A 27,855-nucleotide genomic window follows, 5' to 3' on the forward strand; every position below is an offset into this window, starting at 1 on the left:
TTGCCCTGAATCTTATCAGTACTGGCGCCCATGAGTTTACTGGGAGACAAGGTTCATCAGTAGAGAAATATGTGACATTCTAGAGCAGTTCAGAGCAATACTGTGATTATTCTATAATTATTCTTCACCTTCTACATCAATAAACTCTGTAAAAAAAAAAAAACAAAAAAAAAAAAACAAGTAAGGAACTGTACAGTTTAATGCAATAAAATTAAACCTTTGAACAAATTATTCAGGAAATGAAAAGCAACGGAGAAGAAAGCAGATGAGCAGCGTTCATACGTATGATCTGGACAAAGACGTTGGGTTGTTTTCTGCAGTTTCTCCAGCTGGTGTTAGCGGTAAACGTTCATAACTCCGCTGATGGAACCATCGGACCAGTCCTTTTATGGTGACCCTGCCTTTTGTGTCTGCAGATCCTGGATTCTGTGTCAGTGTTTGATGTTGTAGTTTCTGATCTTGCTGATGCTTCTACTTCTGGTTGTGGCTGCCGGTGCAGTCGAAGTGTTGACCCTCTGCTGGTTCTGCGGTGGGGGGGGTCTGTGCACTGGTGCACTGATGCCGTTCACCTCCATCTGGACTCCACCACCTCCACCTCCTGTGCTCCTGCTCAGCTCTCCTTCACCTTTAAGAGCAGAAAAGAGCTGCATTATTCATTATTATTATAATTCACACAAATACCTGGTCTCATTCAATCAAGTTTTTTGGGTTTTTTTTCACACTGTAGATAGGGTTCAGTTTTATTTTTCAGCTCATCTGATTTTTAATACATTCAAAGCAGTTTGTTGTTTACCACAGTGCGATTTTTTTTTTAAATTGACTGACTGATTGATGTATTTATTTCGAATATGAATGTCAAAACAGAAGAAAATAAAACACTTAAACATAAGACAAATAATACATATTTGAAAAGAAGTGAAAAGAAGTTTAACTTATAAACTCCACCCCTTCTCCTTATATAATTAATAACAATAGTAACCTTCCTAGTCTAAGCATATCTATACTATATACTATAATATCACTGATACTTATTATTAAATAATTTGGTTTATGGCTTTATACTATTATGAACAAATATAATATGATTTACATAACACAATATAATAACACATGTAAATGCATATTCATACACACATATACACATAAACATACACTACCAGGCAAAAGTTTGGACTCACCTCCTTATTTAAATGACATGAGATGGACCACAGATGGCCAACAAGTGCTCAGCATCATTTGGAACTCCTTCCAGACTTTTGGAAAACATTTCAGGTGATTACCTCATGAAGCTCATCAAGAGAATGCCAAGAATGCACAAAGCAGTAATAAAAGCAAAATGTGGCTATTTTGAAGAATCTAAAATATAAAACATGCTTTGAGTTTTGTCACACACCTTTTTAAACTACATAATTCCATATGTGTTCATTCATAGTTTTGATGCCTTCAGTGAGAATCTACAATGGAAATAGTCATAAAAATAAAGAAAAAACAGGTGAGTCCAAATTTTTGCCTGGTAGTGTTTATTTATTTATTTATTTATTTATTTATACACACACACACACACACACAAACATACCACATTCTTGTCCATCTTTGTAACTCCCAGTGATCCTCAACCCCTCCCTCATCCCTGTACCTCTTGAACATTGTGTCTTTGTACGTCCTTTTAAATTCTTTCATGCTTGGACGTTGCTTTAACTCTATATTAAACACAATATCCCACCACCCTCTGGCCGTCTGACCCTATCTGATCCCCCTCTGCAAACCTGGTCCTCTTTCGACCCTGTGACACTGGAGGACATCTCAGCACTTTTATCCAAACCGAAACCCTCCTCCAACTCTGCAGACATCCTCCCCCATAAGCTCCTTGTCGGTGTCTTTGACACTATTGGACCATGGGTCATAAAGTTTTTTAACCTGTCGCTCACAACTGGTTTGTTTCCCAGCTCCTTCAAACAGGCCATCATAGAACCTAAACTAAAGAAAACCACACTGGACCCCACAGACTTAAAAAGCTACAGGCCCATTTCAAAGCTCCCCCTATTGGCCAAAATCCTTGCGAAGGCAGTGTCTAAACAACTTACAGCTTTTCTGGAGACACACCAGATCTATGACACTTTTCAGTCTGGGTTTAGACAACGCCACTCAACAGAAACCGCACTATTAAAAGTGTCTAGTGACATCCTGATGGCGGCTGACTCCGGGAAATCCACGGTCTTGGTCCTGCTAGATCTCTCCTCGGCCTTTGACACAGTGGACCATACCATAATGATTGAGAGGACTGAGGGACCTGGTAGGGATGTCAGGTCATGTGCTAGACTGGTTCTCCTCTTACCTGACCGGCAGAAGCTTCACTGTGTCAATAAACAACTTCCAATCTGACTCAGCGGATCTACTGTGTGGTGTGCCCCAAGGCTCTGTCCTGGGACCAGTCCTATTCTTACTCTATGTCCTCCCACTTGGCCACATTATCCGACAGTACAGTGATGTCTCCTATCATCTATTCGCGGATGACATCCAGATATACTGCTCCTTTAACTCCTCTGAGCCCCACAAACTGAGTTCCTTAATCAACTGCTTGTCAGAGCTGAAGCAGTGGCTAAATGATAACAGCCTCCAGCTGAACTCCAGCAAAACTGAGACCCTCATCATTGCCCCGGATAGTGCAATCCCAGGGATCAAACATCACCTTGGAGACCTGAGTTCCTCGGTAAAGACAAAACTGAGGAATCTGGGTGTCATCTTTGACCAGGACATGTCTTTAGAATTCTACTCCAAACACCTAGTCAAAAACTGTTTCTTCCACCTACGCAACATCTCCAAACTCAGATCTATGGTGTCCACAAATGAGCTCGAGATGATCGTTCACGCTTTCGTATCTTCTCGCTTAGACTACTGCAACAGCCTGTTTACATGCTTAAACAAGAAGGAGCTGGCCCGTCTACAGTTTGTCCAGAACTCTGCTGCCAGGCTCCTGACCCGCACAAACAGGAGAACCCACATCACTCCCATCCTTAAATCTCTCCACTGGCTCCCTGTTCTATATCGTCTTCATTTCAAAATTCTTGTGCTAACTTTCCGGGCCCTACATGGCCAGGCCCCTGCATACATTGCTTCCCTGATCCAGCCCTACAGCTCGACTCGTAGCTTGAGGTCTTCAGGACAGCACCTGCTGATGGTTCCACGGACCTGTTTTAGCACACGCGGTGACAGGTCTTTTAAAGCTGTGGACCACGTCTATGGAATGACCTGCCTCTACACCTACGGTCCATGGACTCTGTAGAGAGCTTTAAGAAACACCTCAAAACCCTCCTGTTCAAAAAGGCTTTTTAGTCTCCCACCTGACCCAGGACCACCACAGACTGATTACACTCTATGTATTCATCATAACGTACTCCATGTGTCATCCCCCCCCAGTCTCTCTATATCTCTATCGCTCTCTCTTTTCTCCTCCTTTACTCTCTCTCTCTCTCTTTAACCCCAACTGCTCAAGGCAGACAGCCATCCTTCAGGAGTCTGGGTCTGCTCGAGGTTTCTGCTGTTAAAGGGAAGTTTTTCCTCGCCACTGTCACCAATCAAAAGTGTTTGCTCCTGAAGGATTCTGTTGGGTCTCTGTAAACTTAATTTGATTCTGATTTGAATTGATAAAGCACTTTGTGACTCTGTCTGTGAAAAGTGCTCTATAAATAAAATTTACTTTACTTTACTTTACTTTACTTATATTAAATCTGTTCCACAGTCTCACCCCGCTGACTGAAACACAAAAACCCTTCCTAGTCGTGCATATTAAGTGAATTTTAAAGTTAATTTTCCCCCTTAAATTATAACCCCCCTCATGAATACTGAATAATTTTTGTACATTTGTTGGTAAAACATTATTTTTAGCTTTATACATTATTTGAGCTGTTTGATTGTCCACAATGTCTGTGAACTTGAGTAATTTTGACTGTAAGAATAATGAGTTTGTGTGTTCCTGGTAGCCAACTTTGTGAAAGATCCCTATTGCTTTTTTTTTAATAATAGTGGCTGTAATGAGGTCAAACTGATGTTTTTCGTTATTTCCTTTTTATTGTTGTTTTTGAGAAAACGTAACCCAAATACAAACAGTAATGGAACAAACAGCAGTGGGAGAATCTAACATTCAGTTAACATTTAATCCACACACACATCAATAAGCTCATACACCCAGAGTAATGTTCTGCTTTGTGATACAGTTTGAGGATATGCAGTTTGAGGTGGGGACCCACCCACCCAATCCCCCTTTGGTCAGAAGTTGTCTGAGGGGTTAAAACTCTTCCTTCTTCAGCCTCTTTGGTCTGTGTTTCCTCAGACAAACCCAAACACACATTAACCCTAAAATGGTGTTTGTCACATGACTGTTGTCAGTAGAATCTACACATGTTCATCAGGTGTGTTCAGGCGTGTCTGCACAGGCTCATTATCCGAATGAGTGGTGAGTGATGAGTTTTTATTTATTTCAGTTTACGAAAATGTTTTTGTAATTCTAGTTTTCATCATTTTGTTAGTTTTCGTTAACGATAATAACCTTGCTGTCTACATCTGATTGGTGGTACGGAGTGAAATATGGTCATGTGAGTTTTGGTGGAGGTCTTTCTAACAAAACAAAACAAATGGTTCATGCATTAACAAATGACCAAAAATAAAGTAACAAGCAGAATGTATGCCATTGTAACGGATTAGAAGTATCATTTTCTTCTTCATAAATACACTCGAGTGAAAGTAAAAGTATGTCATATTAAAAGTACTGTTACAAGTATGATTTAAGTAAAAAGTAAATGTAATTGAGTAAATGTAACACGTTCCTATCCACCTCTGATTATGAAGCCCTATGTTGAACATTTAAGTCTATACATCTGTTTTTTTATGTTGTAAAAGTCTGACTTTACTTTCAATAAAATACACCTTCCTAAAAGTTAGACTTATCTAGTGTTTAGTCATAAAAGTTTGTGTAATAAAATGTTGGATGAAGGCTGTGCAGTTCCATGTGTAATGATTCGTTGCATCACAGTTGTTTGTTGCACAATAATTAAATGACATGATATTACCTCGGTGTGTTCTGGACTCTGCTCCGCTTGAAAAACTGCTGAGTTTACAAACGCCCACATTTCATCACAAGGTCACATACTGAGTAACAGTGATCATCAGTCTGTCCAGTCTGTCCAGTACAGTATGTCCAGTGTGCTCAGTATGTCCAGTTTGTCCAGTGTTTCCAGTCTTGTCCAGTACAGCGTGTCCAGTATCTCCAATCCGTCCAGTGTGCCTGGACGGAGTTCTGGACTGAGTAATGGAGTAAAAATCCAAAGTCCAGATGTGAAACCTGACCCTGATAAACACTGGATTTACTAAATGATGATGTCCCAATCTGGATTTTTTTGCTCCCAATCCGATCTGATTTTTTTTTTAGGATTAGTTTTGCCGATACCGATCTGATACAGACTTTACAATAAAATTTCAATTTAAATTTGGAGTCATTATTTATAGGTTATTATTCTGTTATTTTACTTCACATTTGGTCTGAATGTGAACCTGAACTAAAACAACTATGACACCTTTGACTCTGAATAACTTCAGTATAATTTTTGCACTTCAAACAGTTCTGGCCCATGGGTCGTATGTTTTCCACTGTTGTAGTGCGTCTATGGACAGGTCCATCCAGGTTTTATATGGGGGTGCGTTCCATTAGTGATGCGCACATAAGTGGGTTGGGGCGGGTCAAATAATTCTGCAAAAGCCCTGATCCGATCCGATCCTCTAAAAAAATGCCAGATCGGCAGGTGATACCAATCTTTAGATTGGATCGGAACATCCCGATTACTAAATACTAATTGAAAGGGGGGAATCATTACTTAATCACTTATTTTATGTTTGTTTTTTTTTTTAATTAATTGACATTTCTTTATAGAAATTTATTTTGGTTTTCACATCAAAAATTTCTTGGGGGTAGGGATGTAACGATTACCTGTATAACGATAAACCACGGTAAAAATCCTGATGGTTAGTATTAACGTTTAAATTCTAATTATCATGATAACCGTGTTTGATTACCGCACTTTCAACACAAACTTGATATGGAAAATGGTCAAACAATGGCCATAAGGTTCCATCTTTAATGCACATTTGTATGTTTGATGTTTACATGTTAATATTTGAATGTTTCTGCCAAAATAAAGTACATTGTGCCTATTATTTTATTTAGGGTTTTTTTGTTTGTTTGTTTGTTTTCAAAATACAACTTGGTTATATTATTTCAGGTTGTGTATTAGTACTTTTTGAACATTTTGAGCACATTTCAACAATACTGTGATAATAATGATAACCGTGATAATTTTGGTCACAATAACCGTGATATGAAATTGTCATATCATTACATCCGTACTTGTGGATAAAGTCTTGTCTAAAAAGCCAAATGACACTTCCCATAATTCCACTCTTTAAATGATAAAGGGGGGAAAACATCCACTCATATCCACACTACTTATATGTACTGTAGATACTTATTACGTAATTATTATTCTGTTATTACCTTCAGAGAAAATGGATGGACTGAGTCCTTGGTCCAAGGTCTTCCAAAGCTCCGTCAGGGAATGTAGAGATTCTCCTGATGACAACTGAGCTGTGGATAAGCCCAACGACTCTATCGACTTCCTGTGGCTCTAAATAAAATGGAGAGAATAGAGACAGGATGTGAAATATCTGGAACCACACCAGTATTTAAATTTACCTAAACCTTATTAGATTCAATGTGTTTCTTTAACAAATTTAACCTCATCAGACCCAGCTGTGGGTTTTCTGTCCACATTTGTGGACAAGAGTTTCACAACTTTATTTATTTATTTATTCATTCATTCATTCATTCATTCATTCATTCATTCCAATCTAAATGATTGGAAAGGAGCGAGATGAAGAAAACTTCTAATACTTACCCCTTTCTTCAAAGATCTGCTTACATAAGATAGGTTGCTGTTACAGCTAATACAGTAAACAGTTTACATGATAGTCAGTGCAAATAAAACAAATCCAAAATCCATCAGTTAAATTATTTCATTAGATGCTTTTGTAAAGCTTCTCTATTCTTTTCTTATACAGCTTCTTAAACTGAGAAATATTTGTACAGCATTGCCAAAGAATTCCACATTCTGACTCCCACAACACAAATACACATTTGCGTTACATTAGTCCGAACCCTTTGCTGTTTAAAATTAAGTCTCCTATGTTCTTCATCCTGTGATACTAAAACTAATCTCAGCAAATTTGCAGCAAGTCTGTTTCTCGCTCTAAACATAATCAGCAGTGTCCTTAATTCAGCTAACTCTGTAAACTGAAATAATCCTGATTTAATAAACTACTCATTTGCATGTTCCCTGAAATTAACATTATACATGATTCTTATTGCTCTTTTTTGTAATAAAAATAATGGCTTTGTGTTACTCATATATACAATATATTTATACAAAAAAAAGAAAGAAAACTGTCCACCACAAAGGACATTCCATAAAAATTTTAAAAACTGCATCTGAAAAAACTGTTGCATCATGATGTTTCCAATATAGGCACTTTAACTTTAATAAAAAACAAAAAAAGCTGGTACTTTGCTGACATTTCCTGCTGACAGGTAAAAATTAGGACAGTTTAGGCCCTTGTCCCCTTTTGTTCTGCATATCAAAACTGTGCTCTTTGTAGCATTGTATTGCACTTCATACGTAAATAATGGCCACTCCCAATTTTCCTCTTGGTTTTAGTGCAAAAGAACATTAAATTCTGAAAATATTTCCATCCCCTCGACCCTTTGGAGGATAAACGGGTTCAGCAGATGAAGCTGACCTCAGCCCTAACCTCAGAACGTACTGGATGTTCCTGAATGTCTGGACTGTTGAACATGTGTGAGCGTGTGCTGTTACCACAGACTGGTCTTTGTTCTGGTGGGTCTGGAACCGTACGTCCACAGCCTCTTTTAAAACTGGACTTGGACTAGTGGGTCCAGGGAGTACTTCACCAAATCTGCAAATGTTCTGCCTCATAAGATACTGAAGCTCCTAAAGGCATAAAGAAGTCCACAAAAGAAGACAATTATAGAACAAAGGACAGTTTGACCCAACCTGCATGTGTTCAGACTGACGTGAACAATATGAATATATTAAACTATCATTATATAATAGAATTTAGTTCACATTTATTTACAAATCATTTAAAATAAGTATACGAGTTGTATTCATAATTTCCAGCAAGATATGATTTTGTAAAAAGGGTAACCCCAGAGGCTATCCATAGCGGGGCCCAAGACATTAAGCAAAACAGTACAATTTATGATGAAAACAATCCCAAACCTAACCCCTGCTCTAAGAACGACCTAAGGTAATTCCATAAATACAGACAGTATAAAATTTAGACAGTATCAGCACATGAAGCAAAGAAATACAATAACACAGATTTAAATTAAACATATTTGAGAAGCAGCTTTTGTTTTAATTGCTTTTTAAATATCAACAGGGATGCAGACTATAATAAAAAAATAAATAAATAAAAAAAAATAAAAATAATAATAATAATAATAACACTGAACGTCTGAGTGTTACAGAGGAGTCTACCATTCAATCAATAAATGCATTTAATTTCATTAAAGCATCATCTACATTTGTGGTCCACTCCACATGATCATTAAACAACTGCAGAAATCACCCACTACTCAGTATTAACTTTAACCTTCCAATCAAAGACAAAAACACATGTTCATACATCACTACATTATCAGTCATCATTTATTAGAATCTGTCATTTTCTTGGCAAAAGTGCATGTGATATTTTTTAGGGCTTTGTAAATAATACGTGTATATAAGTATACATATATACGTGTCATTGGACTTTCTGTAGTTATTTTTATACATGATCTACAAGGTAAATATGTTTCCAACTATAATACATAGTACAGATCTGTAAATATGTTTATAGATCTGTAGGAGTCATTTAATGACTAGAGTTTGATAAAACGACAGGAAACTAAGAATAAAGACCAGTTCACAAGAGAGAGAGAGGGAGGGAGAGAGAGAAAGAGACAGAGAGAGAGAGAAAGAAAGAGAGAGAGAGAAAGAAAGAGGGAGAGACACAGACAGACATGTGACCTGAACAGAGCTGGTACCTGGGTAGTGAGTTGATACTGTAAATGTTCCAGAACATCCAGACACTCATGTTGGTCTCCTTGTTTTCCTGTGGATGAGTTCAGTTCTGGCTTCTTTGCATCTGTTGTAATTTGTGCAAACAATCTTAGTAAATCATCCGCAAACCGCGGTTAAGCCCCACACGCAAAATTCTAGATTGAGCACGCAAACTAGTACGTGCAAAATGGGATTTTAGAAGATCCGGCCCACTGTTAGGAAGGCTGAGGTTAGAGGGATTCATCTAAAACTGTATCATTTGAAATAATCTTAATTCAGTGTGACTATAAATATTACTGTTAGGATAATTCCACTAGTTCCATAGTTTGACTGGCACTCTTTGGTATGTGGTGTTCTGGTACCTTTGGTTGGAGCCGTTAGTTCAGCGCTGATCTGAGCGCGGAGGCAGTTTCCCATCTCAATGAGCTGCTGTTTCTCTTTGTTCAAATGAGCGATACAGGATACGGCCTGTTTCAGCCGGGAATACAGCTGAGGGGAGTGGCTTTTAGCGCATCTGTAGGAATGACCACCAGTCTGACCCAAAGCCTGCTGATGCTGAAGCTGCTGCTGAAGCTGAAGCTGCTGCACGTGTAGTTTGTCTTGTTGAAGTTGTGGCAGCAGTACACTCTGGAAGAACGGTGAGAGGAAAGATGAGTTACAGAAACATATATAAACTAGAGAAGCACTCGGAGGGTGCAGACCTCTGCCGAGGCAGAGCAGCCCCCCACCCCCACCCCCCCCAAACATTTCCTGAAAATTTCATCAGAATCCGTCCATTACTTTTTGAGTTATCTTGCTAACAGACAAACAAACAAACAGACAAACCCCGATGAAAACATAACCTCCTTGGTGGAGGTAATAAACATTATTTAGAAAATCATTCAGAAAATCACCATCATCCATCTGGTCTTTCTAATGAATGTCTACATGATCACTGAATTAAATATATGAAAATACATGATTTACACTGAAAAAACTAAAACTAAAGAGGATAATGTTACAATAAATGGTGATACATCACTTAAGATAGGTTAAATATAGAGAAAAAAATCATTTGGGAACTGGCACAAATGTCCCACTGGGTCCTTATGAGTTCAAAAGAATGGGTTTATCAGAGAGGAACCAAACTGCAAAACTGGTCCTGTAGCGCCCCCTACAGACCACTGCTCTGGGCTACTTCACCCAATTGAAACAAAATATAGTCCACATGTGTATCACACCTGGATCTGGACAAAAGTCCACAGGTCTATGATGCTAAACCAACATGAAGTCAGCCAAGTTCAATTAGTCACCATTGGCTCCCGTTGTATTTGAATGAACTTCACCTTGAGTCTAGATTGGGCTCATTGTGTTTCTAACATGGTCTGTGGAGTCTGCAGAGGCTGGACACAGGGGAGGGAATATGGAGGACACACCCCAGAAAAAAAGACCTGTTCATCTCAAGAGTTCTAGTAGAACTTTAGTAGCACATGAGTATTAATATTTTCTTCTGAAGCCTTTGAACAGTCCTACTTTTTCTGCAATACTCTGTGAAATTTTATTTTATTTTTCTTATTCAGGTCTTTTTGTACCTAGTGTTTTTGCTACTAAATTTAACTGAGCTGTTAAACTGATTGTCATTGTTCCTGTGACAGTGACAATACAGATCTACTCTATTCTGTTCTATTCTATTTATTCTATTCATTCTATTCTGTTCTATTCTATTGTATTCTGTTCTGTTTTTCTCTACTCTGTTCTATTTTATTCTATCCTATTCTACTCTGTTCTGTTCTATTCTGTACTATTCTATTCTACTCTTATTCTATTCTATTCTACTCTATTCTATTCTATTCTATTCTGTTCTATATGGATCACATGATCACTGATCTAACACAGATACACATAATGGACAGATGTGGGTTCAAACATCTCAGTCTCTTCCATCAGTACCTGGTCCAGAACACCAGAGGGGACAGACTCCAAATGGACCGGTCCAACCTCCTGCTTCTTCAAATCAGTTGTGAGGACACCTTGGTAAAGACACAAGAAGAAAAGGACAATGGAGGACAACACCACACAACACAACACCACAAAACACAACACAACAACACAACAACACCACACAGCTCCCTTCATGCCTCTGTCTGTCTTACTTTGCTGAACCGTGTTTCAACCCATCTCTGATTGTTTTAAATTAAAGAGCTTGACTGTACACTTTAACACAGGCGTCTCAAACATGCGTCCCAGGGGCCAAATGCGTCCCACCAATGGTTCCAATCCAGCCCTTGGGATGAATTTGTAAAGTGCAAAGTCAAGGCTGTGGAACTCATTTTAGTTCAGGTTCCACATACAGACCAATATGAGCTACAGTCAAATAATAACAGCAGAATAACCAACAAAAAAAGAATGACTATATTTTCTTCTCGGTTTGATGTAAAAAGAAATTACATTATGCCTATAAATAATGACAACTTCAAATTTTTGTCTTTGTTTTAGTGCAAAAAATAACACTAAATTATGAAAATATTTACATTTACAAACTATCCTGTAACAATAAAATGTGAATAATCTGAACAAATATGAACAACCTAAAATGTCTAAAGAAAATTCAGCACAATTTGAACTCTTTTCTGCCTGTTCCTCAGTGTTTAGTGTCTTTGTAGATCTGATCCATAATGCACATGTAGAAATGATAAGTTGAGGCAGAATATTGTTAAAATTGCACTTATTTTTCTTAAGAAACTTCAGTTTTTTTCAGGTTATTCACATCTTTTTTGTTTGAATAGATTATAAAAGTAAGTATTTTCATAATTTAATGGGGGTTTTTTTGCACTAAAACACAAAAATTTGGAGTTGTCATTATTTATAGGTTATTATGTTATTATTTTACTGGTCCGACCCATTGGAGATCAAATGTGGAAACTGAAAGAAAATGAGCTTGAGACTCCTGCTTTAACATGTTTTCCTCTATTGTTTCTCTGCCTCTGAGTATCAGCCTGCATCATCACAGGTTTGTCTGGAGCTGGAGCTGTGTCTGTAGCACCTCCAACTGAGGTACATGGATTAGATATTAACAGTCATACTCCAGAGGCTGTGCAGTTCCTGAACCTGTCAGTAAACAGTTAAATTACCAAGTCATTACTGCAATTCACCAACTCACACATACTGATCAGACTCTCCAAACCCACTAAAGGTCTGGTAAATTACCTGTAGGTACTGTGGAGGCATCAGCAGCTTCAGCATAGTGGTGTTGGAGGGACACCTGGGGGTGAGTGAGATCTTCCATATCCTTCCTCATCTGATTAACAACAGTCTGCAGCCTGTTGTTCTGCTCCTGCAGGTGACGGACTTCCTTTGATGTCTGCTGATGAGCCTGTGGTGTGAGTCCGAATACGAATATGAACAAACACACAAACAAATATCTTATAGTAAAGGAATGGTTTTCCTGTGGACTACTTTAATACGAGGCAGCTGTGTTATTCCCCCCACCCCCACCCCGAAGGGGGGGTAAGGGCTATTGTTTTTGGTTCGGTTTGTTTGTTTGCTTGTTTGTTAACACTTTAGCAGCAAAACTATTGGTTGAATTCAGTCCTATTTGGGTTTATACATTACCAGTGACCCAGAATAAATGTGATTACATTTTGGGAAAAACAGTTCAAAGTTTAAACTTTTTATGAATTTTTGAAAACTTTTTTTTCTCCCATTTACTTATAATGGGTGAAATTTCATGTCTATAAAAACATCAATTTTCTTTCAATTTACTTTAAACTTGGCACCTATATAGAGGTGATTGATATGATGTCATCAGCTGGATCCATGACAAAATAAGATACAATATGTGTGAGGGGCGGGGCTTGTGCCTGGAACCACTTTTTTTGTTGTGTATTTTCCTATGAATAATTTGTTTTCACATTTGGTGGTGTTGATATGTTTGTTTACTGTACACAACCCACGCTCATTTTTAAATCCCCCGGTGCGGGGGTCGCACACGTCATCCAAACGTCCCACCTTGGTTGGAACCAGAGGTGTTCCTTTTCCATAGCATTCCTGAATCCTGGTTCCACCTTTATCAGGGCTCTGTTCCTACCTCCAGAGGAGTTCCAGAGGTGGAACAGAGGTGGAACCTGGGGCAGCGCTAGCAACTGTGGGCCCATCAAAGCTCAATGATGTAGGTATAATAAAAAGGATAAAATTCAGTATCTTATCGATTTATCAGAGCGAGGGGGGGCATAACTAACATAACTAACGCTGGCGTGAAGCAAAAGTGAAACTTAACATGGTTTCAACGTCCGACCATGTTACTCAGTAGGGGTAGGGGCCACAAAATATCATCCCACGGGCCTCAACTGATTGCAAGTTTGAGACCCCTGAATTAGAGCGTTCATGTTGAGCAATCAAGCTTAGAAATAAACAACTGGGATTTAATTATTGAAGAAAATGTAAAAAAAAAAACGAGCCACTGTTGAGGTTCGTTTTTGGTTTGGTTTGGGTTATGGCCAGGGGTGTAGGATTGCATAGGGACGCTAGGGACACGTCCCTACCAATATGCAGCCACTACTGTGTAGTCCCTATCAATACAACCGCTGTCCAGAAGTGTTTAGGCACTGATTCTGCTATCCTATTTCAGACGAAAAAACAAACACTTCTGGAGCTTGGAAGGGATTTTTGAGTATGATTACTCCAAAAGTACACGGTAAAAGTAGTTCAAAGTATTTGTGTTAATAGTATCTGAAGTACTAATACTAAATATACCAAATTCATGAGGCACTTATTGGAAAAAATAATTTTATTCATCATTGAAGTTAGTCTTAAAGCCTATTTCAGACGAAAAAACACACTTTTTTAGATTGGAAGGGAATCTGTTGTAGGATTACCCCAAAAGTGCGCAGTACTCATACTCATACAGTCGCTCTATGAAAAGTATCGCTATTTATGGAAATGATTCTCTTCAAAACTCAACACTTCCTCCACAGTTCCCAGTTGTACTGCTCCATATTCTCCGTCTGGGTTCACATCCGCAAGCTCCCGGAAAACGGACTGAATTAGGTGAGTAATATACAAAGGACGGACAGAACCCTGCGTCCGTCTACATCTTTAACGTAGAGCATAAATGAGCCCTTACTTTTGTTTTCCGGAAGGCACATTCGCTCCATGCGGCTCATCTACCGCAATTGTTGAATGAGTAGCGCACAAGAAAAACGCTAGCGGCTGACTTGACCATGCAGAGGAGAATGGCAGCTGGCTTCACTGCAGTAAAGGGAGGAGCCACTACAAAGAGGATGAAGAGATGCATGAGGCTCTGGAGCCACAGGTTGACCACCCCTGGTCTAACCTGTATCCACTGGACCCCCTCCACTGCTCTATGGGCCCCCCACAAATGCTGGGCCCCATGAATTCGTCATGTTTACCCCCCCCTTTTACAGGTTAGGGTTAGGGCTGTGGAAAAGAGGCTGACAAAATGACTGCGTCAGCCCTGCAGTGAACTGCGGACATGTCCTGGGTGTGCCATGACTAGGGTAGGACCTGAGCTACACCCCACCCTTCCCAAGGATTAAATGGTTTGGTTTGAATTAGTTAATGACTCAGCCAAACGGATCATTTCTGTACAAATAAAAAAGGGAAAATGAAAATTTGTGATTAATGCTAGGATCCTGAGGGACAGGAGCTCCAGACAGATGTGGTTTAATTCCTGGTCCAGCCTCATTTAACCTCTACATCCAGTTCTATAAAGTAAATGGGACATATTCTTACCTGCGTGGCCTGGTCTCGCTCTTTTTGAACAGACTGTAATAACACAGTCAGGTCTTGCAGCTCTTGTTCTCTTTCAGACAGCTCTGCTTTGGTCTGGCAAAGACGGACAAAAAACAAGGATTGGAAGAAAAAAACAACTAAATATACACAGTCTTATACATTATATTATACATACTTTGACCTGAATTACAGAGTTGAACACAACATATTTTGGGATTTCTCTCGTCAACTTCATTTGACCATCAGGTGATTTGCACAGCCTCATGGCAAAAAAAACCATTAAATATTTTCCAAACAAACTTGCTGCCAAATGTGTTGAAGTGGTTCCTTTAAGTCTTTATTCAGTTGTCTGTCAATAACACCAATAGAACTGTCCAACTGCAGATTGGGAGGGGGGCAGTGTGACTGACCTGGTCTCTGTCCAGGGTCAGGTCTTCTATTAGCTGCTCATTGTCAACATAGTTCTGGGCCTTTATGTCCTCACAGCGTTTCTGCCATTCCAGCTCCACATGGGTTTGTCTCTGTTTCAGAATCCGCTCTGTCTCCAAACTATCACTCAGCTGTTTCTTAAACCTGGAAAAACTCACAGGGATAATAATGAAGACTCAAACGTCCACCTTTAACCCTTACAGACCCAAACGTCCACCTTTAACCCTTACAGACCCAAACGTCCACCTTTAACCCTTACAGACCCAAATGTCCACCTTTAACCCAGAAAGACCCAAACGTCCACCTTTAACCCTTAAAGACCCAAACGTCCACTTTTAACCCATAAAGACCCAAATATCCACCTTTAACCCTTACAGACCCAAACATCCACCTTAAAGACCCAAACGTCCACCTTTAACCCTTACAGACCCAAACATCCACCTTAAAGACCCAAACGTCCACCTTTAACCCTTACAGACCCAAACGTCCACCTTTAACCCTTACAGACCCAAACGTCCACCTTTAACCCTTAAAGACCCAAACGTCCACCTTTAACCCATAAAGACCCAAACGTCCACCTTTAACCCTTACAGACCCAAACGTCCACCTTTAACCCTTAAAGACCCAAACGTCCACCTTTAACCCTTACAGACCCAAACGTCCACCTTTAACCCATAAACCAAACGTCCACCTTAAAGACCCAAACATCCACCTTTAACCCTTACAGACCCAAACGTCCACCTTTAACCCTTAAAGACCCAAACATCCACCTTTAACCCTTACAGACCCAAACGTCCACCTTTAACCCTTAAAGACCCAAACGTCCACCTTTAACCCTTACAGACCCAAACGTCCACCTTAAACCCTTAAAGACCCAAACGTCAGCCTTCAACCCTTAAAGGTGCGGGAGACTTTCATGACCAATTTTTCAAAAAAAAAAAAGACAAACTATTGGATAACGTGGATATATTTTATTACATAATATCCATTTTTTTTTATTTAAAAAGTACCACCTTAACTTTTAACTTAACTTTTCCTCATAATTATGAGCTCAGGATCTGTGATGTAATGCACCTCTGTAACCTCCAAATAATCAGTTATAAAAACTGCTGATCACAAGTCAAAAACAAAAATTAGTCTGATTATGTGACAGAGGTCATTTTATTCGACATTTATTACGTGACAGTTACACATACTTCCTGTCATAGTCATCCTTTTCTTTCTGCAGTTTGCTCTTGAGCTGTTTCACCTCTTGTTCGAGCATCAATATCCTGAAAAAGATCAAAAACAGGTACATGGTAAATTAAACAGATGTATCCACAGGTAAACACACACCAGGTAGCACATTTCTATTAACAACTTAACCAAAATACCACTGTTGTTTGGTGTAAAACACAGGTGTCAAACATGCGGCCCGGGGGCCAAATCCGGCCCACCACAGGGTCCAGTCCGGCTCTTGGGATGAATTTGTGAAATGCAAAAATTACACTAAGATATTAACAATCCTTTTAGTTCAGGTTCCACATTCAGACCAATTCAATCTCCAGTGGGTCAGACCAGTAAAATTCTATCATAATAACATATAAATAATGACAGCTCCAAATTTTTCTGTTTGTAAATGTAAATATTTTCATGTTTTTACACTAAAACAAAGTATAATTTTGCAAAAAAACATGAATAACCTGAACAAATATGAATAATCTGAAATGTCTTAAGAGAAGTAAGTACAATTTTAACAAGATGTTTTGTGTATTTGTAGATCCACTGTGATCTGTATGTTATAATGTACATGTGTAAATGATAAACTGAGGCATGACATTGTTAAAATTACACTTATCTTTTCACTTTGTTCATGTTATTCACATTATTTGAAAGGATAGTTTGTAGATGTAAACCTTTTCATAATGTAACTTTACTTTTTTCACTCTAAAACATAGAGAAAACTTTGCAGTTGACATTATTTCTATATTATTATGTTATTATTTCACTGGTTCGGCCCACTGCAGATCAAATTTTGCTGAATGTGGCCCCTGAACTAAGATGAGTTTGACAGCCCTGGTGTAGAAGATGTCTGTTTTATCTGTGGAGAGTTGGAGATTTACACAGCCTCTGGTGGGCCCCTGAAGGCAGCATGGCCCTCCCTTCTCTGAGTCTCCATTGGGTATAGCATTCTAAGCAACTTCCCCTTTGGTGGATTCAGCTGGGAGTTTATGTCTGTTTATTTATGAATTCACAACGTTCACTCAAAGAATGTTCAGCTTAGAGAAAAAGAACTGTTTCCATTCACTTTTAAAACTGATTTCTGATTGTGTATTTGATTGACTGATTGATGATTATTCATTGTCATTTCATGTCAGTTTTACCTTCCTTGAAAGTGAAGCTAAAAAAATGTTACTAAAAAAATGTTAATACTATTTATTTTGCCCACTGTTTATTGGGGTATTTTTCATATGTTACACTTTTGTGAAAAAAAAAAAAAATCTAAATCAATTTGTAGTCGACAAATTTTCAGTTACACACAAAACTGTGATTTTGCTGTTTCTTTTTTCTTTTTTTCCAAAATTGAAATTCTAATTTCTCAGCTTCAGGACCTAACATTTTCATCCCAGTGTTTCAGTCCACATGAGTCTTTATTCTACGGAGAATGTTCTGCACATCAGGTTATATGAAGGCTTAAAGCAGGTATAAAAAAAAAAAACAACTGACACTTATATTACAGAGTCATCAGGGTTAAACAATGAACTAAAACTACAGCGGGCAAGAAAACAGTTAATGAGAACATTACTGAAAGTGGAAAACTGTCAAAGTTTGTTTGAAAATAAGAAATAAAGACAGTAATAAATAGTGTGTTTGGGCATCAATAGCAGACGGCGGAGCTAATGGGCATCATTAGCAGAGGGCGGAGCTAATGGGCATCAAGAGCAGAGGGCGAAGCTAATGGGCATCAATAGCAGAGGGTGGAGCTAATGGGCATCATTAGCAGAGGGCAGAGCTAATGGGCATCCAGAGCAGAGGGCGAAGCTAATGGGCATCCAGAGCAGAGGGTGGAGCTAATGGGCATCAATAGCAGAGGGTGGAGCTAATGGGCATCCAGAGCAGAGGGTGGAGCTAATGGGCATCCAGAGCAGAGGGTGGAGCTAATGGGCATTAAGAGCAGAGGGCGGAGCTAATAGGCATCCAGAGCAGAAGGTGGAGCTACTGCCAGTTTGAAAACTAGCGGGTTAGATTTGACGCCACACAGTGGTGGATGTGTCCATGACGGCTGGAGTCCAGGAGGTGAAGCACCGCCTACCGCAGAACCTGAACAGGTACCGTTCCTAATATTCCTGTTTGTGTTGAGGTATGGAACATTTTGTGTTTGTTGTGTTCTTTCAGTCTGCTACAGTGACGTTCATCTGCAGTCATCTGGGGGGGGGGGTCTAATGAAACTGTAGAACAGGAAGTACAAATGTGGACACCACCACGTTTTCAAAAATATATTCAATACAAAGCCGGATGATGATGTCGACCTGTTTCCTTATCTTCTCCTGTTTTCACACTTTGAAAATAATGTTGAATCATCAACATGGATGAAGCAGCTTAATGACAAACTTGATATAATAATTTACCACTTGTCATTGTGTCCAATATTGTATCATATTACAGAGTATTTCAGAATGACTGTCTTTAACATAGTTTTGTTTTGTTACATTTGTTCCATCTGACAGTTATTAGTAACTGGAGTAAATCCACTTTCACTCTGAAGGCTTCAGACTGGTAAGTACTGTCAAATGTTCTCATGCTCTTCATAAGCTTTTTTTTTTTTTTATAACATTTGGCTGTGACACCAAAGGTGGTTATTGGTTTGTAAACATATCATTTGTGTGTACAAGATATTACCTTGTGCAAAACATCTCATTAGTTAACATTCTTACCTGTAACTCTATGGACCAGATAGTACCCACTAAAGGCACAATTCTCACAAACCTTAGTTAATCATGGTGCATGAATCATTTACATCCTCGTTTCTCCAAATTTTGCACTGTGAAAGGGAAACTTTTACAAATACATTGAAATAAGACCAGATGCATGAAAACTGTACCCATATGTTTCCAGTTCTAACTTTGCACTGTAGCTCTACGGTGCATTCACACTGGGTTTGCTCTGGTGCAGAGCATTAGAGAATCTGGCCTTATGTGTGTGTCAGTAACTTCAAAAACACACTGACACTGTGGAGACGACACACACTCATGCACACCTTTTGTCTTTGACAGCAATCAGATCTTCCATCTCCTGGTGTTTCTGTGTCAGTTGGGTTTGGATCTGTTCACACACTTCCTCAGATGCTTTAACAGCTTCTTTGGCCTCAAGCTGAGCCTGGAAAGAACCCTCCATCTGTTTAGTCAGCAGCTTTATCTAGGAAAACCACACACACACACAGATGTAATTTATTCATTCATTCATTTTCCAAACCACTTAATCCTCGGGGGACAATGGCCCCCATGTACCTTAACTCTAATCCGTCTACCCTAACCCACCCCTAACCCTAACCCATGTTCCCTAGGTTCATCTGGAGTTTGACACTGTAAATAAGACAGAACATGTACATTTGGCTTTTCTTCCCTCTGCTTCCATCAACTCTTCATAAAATAACAAAAATGTGATTATGTTCTGAAACTGTAAGATGGTTTATTCTTCACTGACCTTCAGATCCTGACACATGAGTACAGACTGCATCTCATCTATTTTCAACTTATACTCATGTTCCTGCTGCATGAGTGACCTGTGGAAAGCTGCTGTCATCTCCTGAGGAACACGAACAAAAGACACATTTTAACACTATTACATTTAACAGACAAGAGTGTAATAATGTAATAACTCTAACCCTGGTGTTAAACTACACCTGTATCTACAGTTCAACTCTAACCCTGGTGTTAAACTACACCTGTATCTACTGTCTAACTCTAACCCTGGTGTTAAACTACACCTGTATCTACAGTTCAACTCTAACCCTGGTGTTAAACTACACCTGTATCTACTGTCTAACTCTAACCCTGGTGTTAAACTACACCTGTATCTAAAGGCTAACTCCAACCCATATGATGTTGTCATTGTTTATTATTTTTGTTTGTTTGTTTATCTGCTTGATTTGTCTTTTGTTTACTTGTTGTTGTTTTTGTTTTTCTTTCCACTATATCTCTTTAATGGCATTACTCATAAAATAATAATAATAATAATAATAATAATAATAATAATAATAACATCAAGTGTTTGAGCAGTTAGTTGATGTAGTGAGTGGGTCCCAGCTGGTGTGTTCACCTGTCTCTGTGTGCTCCACTGTCCTTCCAAAGCTTCTATTCTCTGCTGTAAATCCCATTTTAACCTCTCAGACTCCTCACTGTGCCTCTGAACTTCAGTATTCATAAACCTGCAATGCATTCATCCACATCAAATACACATGAGAAAACACACACACACAGTAAAAGTTGAGAGAACATTTCCAATCAGAGGACAGTGATGGCTGAGCAGTGCATCGGATGTGTAAACACTAGTATTTTACCACTGAGGTACTAATGTCAAACAGTAAAGGATAAAGGACACGAATGATGAAAACAGCCTCCACACATGAACACAGACATAAATGCTGGTTAAACAGGAGTCAACAAGGACATTAAATGATATGCTGAAACAGAGGAGGTGCCCAATGACATACTGTGCAGTCCTTGATATCCTCATATGTTTGGTCCCTTTCCTCACTGTATTAAATAATGACATAATGTCAGAGTAGACGGTGAAACAACAGGATGGTGGTAAAACCTGTATCAGTTTATTTGACAGATTTAAGTGTTTGGGCCATTGGTAAAAATATATTCATCCTATTAGTTATCATCAAAAACATCCTTACACACAACTTCCTGTCCTGTTTTGGCAGCTGAAGGGCCCATGAGCAACAACAGCTCAACAGGACGGGTAAGAATGTACCCTGTCCATCCTCCAGGAGCCTCAAACTCCCCCCATGGCCTGTCCTCCTACTGGGGTCTGAGCTAGAATATAACAACTGTGAGAGCATCAGCTGCACGAAAAGCAGGTGTTCAACAGTCTTATTACTACCTCGCCCCCCAAAGGGGAGGTAAGGGGTACTGTTTTGGTTCGGTTTGTTTGTTTGTTTGTTAACAGTTTAGGAGCAAAACTATTGGTTGAATTCATATGTAATTGGGTTTATAGATTGCCAGTGACCCAGAATAGATGTGATTGCATTTTGGGAAAAGTAGGTCAAAGTTGAAATGTTTCATTCACTTATAATGGGCGAAATACATGTGAGGGGCGGGGTTTGTAGTTAGTTTATTTTCAGGTATATATACAGGGTGGGGAAGCAAAATTTACAATGAACATTTAGTTGTTTTTTCTCAGCAGGCACTACGTCAATTGTTTTGAAACCAAACATATATTGATGTCATAATCATACCTAACACTATTATCCATACCTTTTCAGAAACGTTTGCCCATATGAGTAATCAGGAAAGCAAACGTCAAAGAGTGTGTGATTTGCTGAATGCACTCGTCACACCAAAGGAGATTTCAAAAATAGTTGGAGTGTCCATAAAGACTGTTTATAATGGAAAGAACAGAATGACTATGAGCAAAACTATTACCAGAAAGTCTGGAAGATACTATTAAAGAAGAATGGGAGAAGTTGTCACCCGAATATTTGAGGAACACTTGCACAAGTTTCAGGAAGCGTGTGAAGGCAGTTATTGAGAAAGAAGGAGGACACATAGAATAAAAACATTTTCTATTATAGAAATTTTCTTGTGGCAAATAAATTCTCATGACTTTCAATAAACTAATTGGTCATACGCTGTCTTTCAATCCCTGCCTCAAAATATTGTAAATTTTGCTTCCCCACCCTGTACATTTCAAAACATTAGAAGAAGAGAGAAATAATACAATGTGACTGAAAAGGGCTCAGATAGAAGTAAAACTTTTTTTTTTCAATTCCGGCCATAACTCTCAAATACAGATGCATATAATGCTTTTAACATAAAGGAAGTCGATTGCTTAAGTTTTGAATTATCACTATTCCACAGTTGAACCCCTTTAAAAGAAATCCATCTTCTTCAACTTCTTTTTCATCTTTTTCTTACATACATTTGCATCCATCTCTCAACTCATATTCACTTTCAGACGCTATAAAAAACTGGTCTGGTAATGTTTTTGTTTTGTTTTTTTGCTTTAAACATGATTTTCATTGTTCGATAATAAACCAAGTCTCTAAACTACAAAACATGAGAATTTAAAACTAATGGATGTGGAACACAGTCAGTGATTGAATGAATCACACAAAGTTATCAAACACAAGCCTAGACCTCTACTGTATCCTGTTGGTTCTAATTTTAAAATTATTTGAAATGTATTGAATTCAATGCCATAGCTGAGTCCAAAAATGATCACATCAATGAGGTTCAACTGTCTTCATTCACAGACAAATCTGTGGAAATGATTCCAAAATGAAAAGTAGATATTGAAGTTTTTTGCCTCATTTAATACCCCTGTATATGAGCACTGTCAGTTGCACGAAGCACATTTCGACGGTACTGGATTTGTTGCCACGTTGGCTGCATCATAGCCGCATCAACGGCATCAGCTGATCTGTTGCTTCAGGTCGCTGATGTCCCATGTCTTTGTTCCATACATGATATATTTAACAGAACCTCCATAGAAAGAAATCCAGGGCAGTGATACCTGGTGAAGGAGGTGTCCAGGGAATTGGACCATCCCATCCAATCCACTAGTGTGCAAATGTTTGATTTAGGAACCCACCAATATGCAGTTCCTAATGTGGTGGTGACACATCTACCTGGACAATGGTGGTCGGTTGAAGGTCAGTCTTAGTAACTAGCTCCATGCGGCGTTTTACTTGCCCTCAGAGACTGACCAAACATATTTGCTGAGTGGTGCACAGCCTCTGTTTGTTCCTCACACTCACTTCTTGAGCTCCTGTAGCTGAAGTCTGTGAAGGACGGCATCCTCAGCATCTTCAGCTTTCTCCTCCTCCAACCTCGCAACCTGCATACGGAGCCGGCTCAGCTCCTCCTGCCTGAAATGAAACCAGTTTTCAGTCATGTCTTCCTGTCACACACCATTACTGTTCTGACATGTGTCTTCAATCGGGGTATTAGAGAATATCGGTTCTGTAATATATTGCGATATTTCATTTCATGATACTGTATTGATATTAAAATAGTACTGTATCGATATTTTTAGGTATTTATTCAAATGCAGATATGGCAGAGGGCAGAGGTTCATTTTTGTTTTTTGTTTTTCTTTATTGTTGATATTTTATTCATTATTACTTAACGCTCTTTATTAAATAATGGTTATTTGATGCATCCTAAAAGCACTTTTTACTGTCTGAGAGGCAGATGTTAGTTCCTTTGATGGGACAAAAATAATGTTCTGATGTCAGTCCTGAACTAACAGAATATCAACATTTGAACAGGATCTTAAACTGTAATGTCTGTAAAACATAATTTCAGTTTGAACACAGGCCCATTTTGTGATATAACATTAGATCCTGCTGGGATCAAATAAAAATGTGTTTAGTATTTGTGCAGATTTATAGTGTAATTCAATTCTTCAAGGAAATAATCATTTTAAAAAAAGAAACAAACCAAAAATCGCCTTTTAAACAGTATCATGATATATTGTGATATGTCGTATCATGATCCTACAGGGTGGGGAAGCAAAATTTACAATGAACATTTAGTTGTTTTTTCTCAGCAGGCACTACGTCAATTGTTTTGAAACCAAACATATATTGATGTCATAATCATACCTAACACTATTATCCATACCTTTTCACAAACTTTTGCCCATATGAGTAATCAGGAAAGCAAACGTCAAAGAGTGTGTGATTTGCTGAATGCACTCGTCACACCAAAGGAGATTTCAAAAATAGTTGGAGTGTCCATAAAGACTGTTTATAATGGAAAGAACAGAATGACTATGAGCAAAACTATTACCAGAAAGTCTGGGAGATACTATTAAAGAAGAATGGGAGAAGTTGTCACCCGAATATTTGAGGAACACTTGCGCAAGTTTCAGGAAGCGTGTGAAGGCAGTTATTGAGAAAGAAGGAGGACACATAGAATAAAAACATTTTCTATTATGGAAATTTTCTTGTGGCAAATAAATTCTCATGACTTTCAATAAACTAATTGGTCATACACTGTCTTTCAATCCCTGCCTCAAAATATTGTAAATTTTGCTTCCCCACCCTGTAGACCAGGGCTTCACACACTTTGAAACTCATGACCCCCAAAATAAGGGTGCCACAGACTGGTGACCCCCACTATCCCCGAAGTGACTGAAACATTAAAAAAACATGTGCCCAGGACTGCCACAGTAAAAGGAGGATCCAAACACAGACAGAACACCACAAAAGAACACAACAGCCTGACAGCTGGGAATATTTTGGAGCCTAACCTGCAGCTTCCACAGCTGACTGCACAGATAATGCTCTAACTGCTGTTCCTACACATCCACACTTCCACACATGTATTTACAGAACCAGCACCCTTCCACATGTCGTCTATGCTCTGGGATAAAACAACACACACTTGGATTTCACCGTCACATCAAACAGGAAACAGATCAGAGGTGGAGCCACATTCCACAGAACAAAGATCACCTCCCAGAAATGAAAGTAAAAGTTGTTCCCAGTGTGAGCAGAGCTGCAGATGTGTCTGTGGAACCATCCAACAAACCTTAAACCCACTTCATCAGATCTGTTTCCAGTCTCAGCAGAGTGTCTACAAACAGCGGTGAGTCCAACTGATCCACAGCTTCAACTCCAAACACACAAACACAACTTACTAGGCCTGTAACCGTTTCAGTTCACAGCTGTGCCCAAACAGCACAGTATGTTGAGAAAATGTAAAAGGAATTGTGATTTGTATCGTTTCACCAGATTCTTGCCAATACACAGCCCTAGTCTTCAACATATGACATGTGGCAAGACATGTTTATTTGTACTGTATGTCCCCAAAAAAATTACTATCAGACTTTCCGCATTGATAACTTTCAAAACAATTAAACAATCTAAATGTTAGTTCAGGGTATGAAACTATAACATGTTACCTCCATCTGGCAGAAAACCCCATTTAATTTGGTTCAGTGGTCACAGAGAAAGGTGGGTCTTTGTAAATCAGGGGTCCCAAACATGCGTCCCGGGGCCCAAATGCGTCCCGCCAAAGGTTCCAGTCCTGCCCCTGGGATGAATTTACAATGTGCAAAAATTCCACAGTCAAGGCTGTGGAACTCATTTTAGTTCAGGTTCCACATACAGACCAATATGATCTACAGTCAAATAATAACAGCAGAAGAACCGACAAAAAAGAATGACTCCAGATTTTCTTCTAGGTTTGATGTGAAAAAAATAATATTACACTATGCCTATAAATAATGACAACTTCAAATTTTTGTCTTTGTTTTAGTGCAAAAAATATTAAATTATGAAAGTATTTACATTTACAAACTATCCTGTAACAATAAAATGTGAATAACCTGAACAAATATGAACAACCTAAAATGTCTAAAGAAAATTCAGCACAATTTGAACTCTTTTCTGCCTGTTCCTCAGTGTTTAGTATCTTTGTAGATCTGATCCATAATGCACATGTAGAAATGATAAGTTGAGGCAGAATATTGTTAAAATTGCACAGATTTTTCTTAAGAAATTTCAGTTTTTTCAGGTTATTCACATCTTTTTTGTTTGAATACTTTGTAAAAGTAAGTGTTTTCATAATTTAATAGGGATTTTTTTTTTGCACTAAAACAAAGACAAAAATTTGCATTTGTCATTATTTATAGGTTATTCTGTTATTATTTCACTGGTCTGGCCCACTGCAGATCAAATCGGGCTGAATGTGAACCCTGACAGAAAATGGGTTTGAGAGCCCTGGTGTAAAGCATGTCATGGGTTCGTTTCTTCCAAGTCTGGCACTTGGATGCTCTTGGCAACTAACAAATGAATTCAAATTCTGTGCATAACATTACTACAGTGGTGTGACCTCTGTGAGGTTTGGTTGTTGAAACATGTATTGATCTGTCAATTACCATTTTGCATTTGTTCCCTGTGAAGCTAACATCTGGTGACAAGTATTTCACTTGGATTCTTACCGATCCAATTCTCACACTGTAAATTCGTTATGGTTGGTCAGCAGCTAACTCCTGCTCAGAGAACATTCATTGCGTTAATAATTTAATATCTTTCTTTATTTGTTAATTTTCACACTGTACCAACATTTGCAAAACTCAGAAATCTGGTTCCTTTTTGATGTCATTCATTGTTCATTTCGTTTGTTGAAACTGAAAAGAAACAAGCAGTCACTATCTGAAGATACGATTTGAAGATAATATCTTCAAAAAAAGATACTTTTGTGCAAGAACACAATGAACAACTTCGTATTTGTAAGGCGTGAACACAACGGACGACGCGTCTCTGTACAAAACTTGGAGGGAAGGGACTTCTGACATGTTTTACACAGATCCCCATTTCGCCATGAACACTGAAGCAAATCCAATAGGGTTTTCTGTAAGATGGAGGTAATAAGTTAGAGTTTCATGCCCTGAAATTGCATTTTGATTGATTCTCTATTTTTAAAGTTATCGCTGCAGAAAATCCAATTGTAATTTTTTTTTGGGATATACAGTACAGCACAATTCATACACATGGTGACTCAAAGTTCTTTAAAAAAAATAAAATAAAACACTAGTTCTAATTACATAGACAACATCCAACCATCAGTCTTCTTTTTTTTTCTTTTTTTCAAAATACAGCTAGGTTAAATTATTTCAGTGTGTGTATAAGTACTTTTTGAACATTTTGAGCACAATTTCAACAATATCGTGACAATAATAACCGTGATAATTTTGGTCACAATAACCATGGTATGAAATTTTCATATCGTTACATCCCTATGTTAAAGTAATAGCTTGTACATACAAATGATAAGTTAATATGATATATATATATATATGTATATATATATATATATATATATATATATATATATATATATATATATATACACACACACACACACATATATATATATATATATATATATACACACACACACACACACATATATATATATATATATATATATATATATATATATATATATATATATATATATATATATATATATATATATATAAATGATAAGGTAATAAATAACCACCTATGGAATTATAGCCAAAAAACAAATAAATAAAAATAAAATACCATAAACAGGAAGATGGATGCCTGAACCAATATTTATAATAGGAAGGAAACATATAAGACAGATGAATTTACTGTTTAAAGTCAAGTATTTATTTCTAAATATTCCTTTGGCACCACCTACTGGAAAGTTTCTGGAGCTGACCTGTTTAAAGTTCAGAGGCCTTCGATTCCATCTGTGTGTGTCGTTCCTCCCATTTGATGCTGGGGGTTCAAATGTCCAAACCTGTACTGGTTTTATTTAGCAGCACAATTAAG

The 27,855-nt window shown here is 38.3% G+C and overlaps 1 protein-coding gene across 1 annotated transcript in view; it reads right to left on the reverse strand.

Moving 5' to 3' along the window:
* Window positions 1-425: 425 nt before the first annotated feature.
* The window catches only part of LOC115410339 (coiled-coil domain-containing protein 57-like), a 33,183-nt gene continuing 5,753 nt past the window's right edge, over window positions 426-27,855 (reverse strand). Inside the window, exons 4-17 of the mRNA XM_030121947.1 lie at window positions 23,299-23,406; window positions 20,628-20,748; window positions 20,013-20,114; window positions 19,567-19,724; window positions 16,526-16,600; window positions 15,311-15,473; window positions 14,901-14,993; window positions 12,357-12,522; window positions 11,100-11,179; window positions 9,533-9,797; window positions 9,155-9,255; window positions 7,920-8,054; window positions 6,545-6,674; window positions 426-625 (exon numbers count right to left, since the gene is read on the reverse strand). Of these exons, the coding sequence (XP_029977807.1) occupies window positions 432-625; window positions 6,545-6,674; window positions 7,920-8,054; window positions 9,155-9,255; window positions 9,533-9,797; window positions 11,100-11,179; window positions 12,357-12,522; window positions 14,901-14,993; window positions 15,311-15,473; window positions 16,526-16,600; window positions 19,567-19,724; window positions 20,013-20,114; window positions 20,628-20,748; window positions 23,299-23,406 (1,891 nt within the window). The 3' untranslated portion in view covers window positions 426-431. The remainder of the gene's footprint in view (window positions 626-6,544; window positions 6,675-7,919; window positions 8,055-9,154; window positions 9,256-9,532; window positions 9,798-11,099; window positions 11,180-12,356; window positions 12,523-14,900; window positions 14,994-15,310; window positions 15,474-16,525; window positions 16,601-19,566; window positions 19,725-20,012; window positions 20,115-20,627; window positions 20,749-23,298; window positions 23,407-27,855) is intronic.

The sequence above is a fragment of the Sphaeramia orbicularis genome, chromosome 19 (genome assembly GCF_902148855.1).
Source record: "Sphaeramia orbicularis chromosome 19, fSphaOr1.1, whole genome shotgun sequence".
In the NCBI taxonomy this organism is placed as follows: Eukaryota; Metazoa; Chordata; class Actinopteri; order Kurtiformes; family Apogonidae; genus Sphaeramia; species Sphaeramia orbicularis.